The 5,635-nt window shown below is 42.9% G+C and overlaps 1 protein-coding gene across 4 annotated transcripts in view; it reads left to right on the top strand.

Annotated features, from left to right (window-relative positions):
- Positions 1-5,635, top strand: part of LOC127629997 (tripartite motif-containing protein 16-like) — a 327,862-nt gene that overhangs the window by 321,408 nt on the left and 819 nt on the right. For all 4 annotated transcript variants that reach the window (XM_052107361.1, XM_052107362.1, XM_052107360.1 and 1 more), the window contains 2 exons: positions 3,705-3,858; positions 3,967-4,023. In XM_052107361.1, the coding sequence (XP_051963321.1) occupies positions 3,705-3,858; positions 3,967-4,023 (211 nt within the window). The remainder of the gene's footprint in view (positions 1-3,704; positions 3,859-3,966; positions 4,024-5,635) is intronic.

Here is a 5,635-nt window from a genome sequence, read left to right on the forward strand (position 1 = left end):
AACAAAGCATCTAATTCTTGCAATATTTTTCAGATGATAATATGCTGATTTAGTTATTGCTTTGACATGACTACTGAAACTAAGATCTGACTCTAGAGACACACCAAGATTCCTGACTTGATTTTTTGTTGTTTGACCCCTAGCGTCAAGGTATGCATTCACCTTGAGAACTTCATCTTTGTTTCCAAACGCAATGACTTCAGTTTTGTCTTTGTTTAACTGAAGAAAGTTTTGGCACATCCAACTGTTTACTTCATCAATGCATTGGCACAGGGAGTCAATGGGGCTGTAATTGTTAGGTGATAGGGCTAAGTAGATCTGTGTGTCGTCTGCATAGCTGTGGTAAGCAATTTGTTTCTTTCTCATTATTTGGCTCATTGGGAGCATATACAGGTTGAACAGGAGTGGCGCAAGAATTGAGCCTTGAGGGACTCCGCATGTCATGGATGTCCACTCAGACTTATGGTCTCCTATACTCAAATAATAACCTCTCCCTTCTAAGTATGACTTGAACCATTTTAGGACCATCCCAGAAAGCCCCACCCAGTTTTCCAGCCTGTCAAGAAGTATGTTGTGATCGACAATGTCAAATGCCGCACTGAGGTCGAGTAGTACCAGTACTGATAATTTGCCTGTATCAGCATTTAAGCGAATATCGTTTATTATCTTTATGAGCGCTGTCTCTGTGATGTGATGCGATCGGAAACCGGATTGAAAATTGTCAAAGTATCCATTTGAGTTCAAGAATTTGTTCAGCTGATTGAAGACAACTTTTTCAATGATCTTGCCTATGAAAGGAAGATTTGAGATCGGTCTATAGTTGCTTAATATGGTCTTATCCAGATTGCTCTTTTTCAAGAGGGGCTTGACCACTGCAGTTTTCAGGGAGTTTGGAAAACTCCCAGAGAGAAGTGAGGAGTTTATCACTTCTAGGAGATCTGATAGCCAGACTTCCCGGATTCTCGTTATAGTATTTATGGAGAGTAAACATAGAGAGAGAAAAGGCCTGGCATGGCCTGCTCCCAGGCTAGTTACGTCACTTCCCTCCCTCAGGGATGTGGGTAACTGCATGACGTCTCTTGGGGCGTTGGGGAAGGTTACGTGCAGTCTGATGCACCTGCTATTTTCGCATGCAACAGTTTGCTTGCACCTGCATCAGCAGTCTATTTAACACGTTCAGTGTCATGGCGTTTTTAAATAGGGACCCCTAGTGTCACTACATCGACACAACGTTGAGTGAGTGACAGAAGGGGAACGTCTCAGTTACTGTCGTAACCTCTGTTTCCTGACTGAGGAAACGAGACATTGTGTCCCTCTTGCCACAACACTGTACTAAGCCGCTGAAATGGCCGGGACCTTACTCTCGGCTCCTCGGCCCTCCTCAGGGAGGGGCATGCAAATTCTGTTCGCCAATTCTCATTGGCCTTTTCTCAAGTACAGAGGTAACCGAGGCTCTCAAGAGAGACCCCTAGTGTCACTACATCGACACAAATTCTCGTTCCCTCCATCGGGAAAAGGAGGTTACAACAGTAACCAAGATGTTTTCCCTGATGGCAGTGGCCTCTTTCAGCAGGATAATGTGCTCTGCCACTCTACACACATTCTTTGGGAATGGTTTGAGGAACATGATGAAGAGTTCAAGGTGTTGCCCTAGCCTCCAAATTCCCTAGATCTCAATCTGATTAAGCATCTGGGGAATGTGCCGGAACAACGATTCTGATCCACTACAGCTGCACCTCACAACTTACAGGACTTGAAGGATCTGCTACTAATGTCTTGCTGCCAGATACCACAGGACAACTTCAGTGTTCTTTTAGAGTCCATGCCTCGGTGGGTCGGTGCTGTTTTGGCAGCATGCAAAGAACCAACAGCATATTAGGCTGGTCGTCACAATGTTTTGGCTCATCAGTGTAATTGAGATTTTAGTGTAGACTCTTAACTTGGGCAAGTAACCTTTTTGACATGAATTGCTATTTTTAAAATGTTCCTTTTTTAATCACTGTGCCACACCCCCTCCCAAAAAATCAAAGGGAAAATAAGTCATATAGACAGACAGATAGACAGTCCATGTAGCATAAAACAAACTTTTGTAAGGATACTGATAGGCCTATACCTGTTGTCTTCATCTCATTTTAGCGATCGATTTTATACATGTTTCAAAATGACTGTTTTCTGTAGGAGTCATGTAATGAGGAAAAAAATTCTATGCAACTATAATTATGTTGATTTGACAGTCACCGACAGTAGCCTATGGCAACATGATAATCTCAGTGGTAACTAAATATTAAGACATATATATTGCATCTGCATACATATTAAGTATAGGCTATTGTTCTGAAAGAAAAAAAGCAACTAATAATACAAGAAACTGTAGGCTGACATCCGCACACCACGAAAAACATAAAGTAGACACGTTTACTTATGCAACCCTCTACTGCATGGTTGCTTAACCTGATATGCGTTGCGTTATGAGCGGCTCGTAATGAGCATGGGCGATGGGCTAATTTTGTCAAACTTGTTCGCCATTCTATTTAGTTCATAACTACATAAAACGGGATGAACGAATAAGAGGAAGGATTCCTGAAAGAGGAAGATTTGGCATGCATGTTCAAGGGGCTTCTTGTGTTATAGTGGATGGACTATAATACTCTCACCAGGGATGTGCGAGCGCAAGGAGAAAGTGTGAGCGCGAGGCGATCGTCTTGTGTTCTGCCACTGCTACCAGGTCCTAGAATAACCATTGTTATTAATGTGCGAGTAAGGGCAGCTGGTGAAGTTTCTGGTTCCTCCTTAGGGTAAGATGGTGCCCCCCTAGGGAGTTGGTGCCCTGTGCAGACTGCGTAAGATGCATTAAGGGAGCGGCAGAACTGTCTCTCACTCACATGCAAGTCGCACAAGTGCGAGTGCCGGTGGTGGGTCAGACAATAATTAATGGACCCCCTGTTGAAGACCCTTGATCTAGATTAATTTATTTAAATTTCTTTGCATGTGCATTCATATTTTAGTTCCATGCACATTCTAAAGAGATTTCAAAAGCGCATTACACAAAACAGCTGCTTAAATGTGCTAAAAATGATTAGGAACAGATACAGTGCTTGATCATATCATTTTAATTTAATAATCACAGAATTTGTTTTACTGTAGTGGAGCTAATAATGTCTTTGTATCAGCACTCCGCCTTTCAAAGTACACTCTTTTGACCACAAGTGAAAATGAATGCGCTCATGCGCTCTACTACTGCTTTTTCATTCTCTTTTAATTCAGTCAACAGCAGGCGCATACGCCGACAATGCACCCAGACGAGTCCACGCAGACTGTGCTGATGACAAAATTTGTGTCACTCATACTGTATCCATTCGGATCATCAATGCGGACAACCAAAGTATACTTTGGCCTTTGGATATTCCGAGAAGTGCAACAAATCAATTTTTATTCTAAGAAGCCCACCTGCATTGTGCTGTGATTTCACTTCATGGATCCTGTGAAAGTCCATGAAAAGATGTGTTCCAAAAGCCACATCTGTATTAAAACAGCTGCTTAAAATCAGGCACCACAACCCCATAAGCACATTAAGAAAATCATACAATGATTGGAAATACGGAACAGATACAGTCAGTATTTGATAAGATCGATTTCATTTAATCATGACAGTATAAATGTAACTGTAGTGGAGCTGATGAAGCTTTTCTGTTGTTTTTCTGTAGAGTTTTCAGTCTTTCTCTGCAGGATCTCCAGTCTTACCCAACATCACTGTCAGTTCTCTTCTGACTTTTGATGAGGTGATCAAATCTGTCTCTCAACTCAAACAACAACTGGAGGATTTCTGTGGAGAACACATGGAAAAGATATCTGAGAGAGGTAACAGATATTCATTTACTTTCAGAGATCAATTTGACATCATGTAAATAAATGAAAATGTACACGAGCTATGGGAATTACAGTAATTATGTCTTTTTATTCCCATAGTTACAGACATTGAAATTGCCACTGATGAACCCAAGACCAGGAATGAATTCCTACAATGTAAGTCACTATGAAGAAAAAATAGAACACGCTATTTTTTTTTTTTCGGAAACATAAAATTAGAGGTTAAATATAGGTTTGAACAATAAATATATACATTTAATTTTCATAATATCCAAGTAAAAAAAAAAAACTATACTGCAAACACAACATTAACAGACCATGAGAGCAGGTTTGAGAAGGTTTGGTGTTAAATCTCTTCTTATCTTTATAAGCCAGTCTAAGAAAAAGACGCATCGTTCTTCAGTCAAACTAATACATTTGTAAATTGAAATGAAATATCGTAAACTTATTTTGTTTTCTCATACTGACATGTAGCCAATAACACACAGCAGTGTCATGTGTTGTAAATATGGGTATCGAGAAAGAAAATATATATATTCATAATTACTGTAGACTATATATAGTTGTGAAGCGGTTTATGGGCAAGGAGGAGGTGAGAACCGACTTGGCAGTATAAATAATAGTTTTAATAATAAACTGAATGAAAAACACACAAACATAAACACACACAGAGCAGCTGCATGTCATTCTCTCTCTCTCAAACCGTCGTCACCGGCCACCTTTATCCCTCATGCGCCCCCATCAGGCTGATTGGGGACCAGGCATGCATTGTTCCAGCCTGGAACAATGCATGCCTGGCGTTGCCTCAGGCTGGGGAGCCCCGGCATGACGTACATCCTTGCAACCCATCTGCAGGCGGGTCTTCCCCACCTTTCTCAACATGGGAGGAGACAGGAGGGTAAAAAGAACAACTAAATAGGCGAGGGACAAAGACCAACATGGAGCGACAGAGAGAGAGAGAGAGGAGAGAGAGAGAGAGGGAAAAAAAACTCACTCACCGGTTCTCTGATGCACCGTCGCGTGGTCCTCGATCACTCCACCCACTCAGGTGGACAGCAGCCGCTCCTCCTAACTGGGTAGACCGGAGTCAGACCTACGACCCCCGGTGGACAGAGCGCCCCTCCGCGTTCTTGGCAATTCGTGGGGACACTCATCCGCCCATGGCAGTGGATCTACCGCTCCAGGCAGTCGGGGAGGAGGGACAGCGGTCCTCTCGACCCCTCTGCATTTCTGGGGGGTGGCAGGGCACTCCTCCGCCCCTGACAGTAGCTCCATCGCTTCATGCGGTCATGGAGTCCAGTCCCCACTCTCCTTGCGGACGCTGGCCGTCCCCTGCGTCCGGGAGGTCAGGCTACTCCGTCCCCCCGGCGGATGGCAGCGGTGCTCCCCTAGGTGGTCGGCAGTGTCCAGGACTCCGCGACAGGCATCCCTCCTCCTTTCTGGGTTTCAGCACCAATTTGAAGTGGTTTATGGGCAAGGAGGAGGCGAGAACCGGCTTTGCAATATAAATAATAGTTTTAATAATAAACTGAACGAAAAACACACAAACATAAACACACACAGAGCAGCTGCATGTTTTTCTGCATTGTTCCGGAACCTCCCTCCTCCGCTCTACTATAGCATTATGTAATAATATATTTCTGCCCCCCTTTACACTAATGAAACAAACTCACACACAGACACATACAGTATATACAGTACATGCACAAATTGATAAACTTGTCAAATTAAATTAAACTAAATTAAAATGTGTTTTTAACTCCATCAG

The sequence above is a fragment of the Xyrauchen texanus genome, chromosome 36 (assembly GCF_025860055.1).
Source record: "Xyrauchen texanus isolate HMW12.3.18 chromosome 36, RBS_HiC_50CHRs, whole genome shotgun sequence".
NCBI classification, from domain to species: Eukaryota; Metazoa; Chordata; class Actinopteri; order Cypriniformes; family Catostomidae; genus Xyrauchen; species Xyrauchen texanus.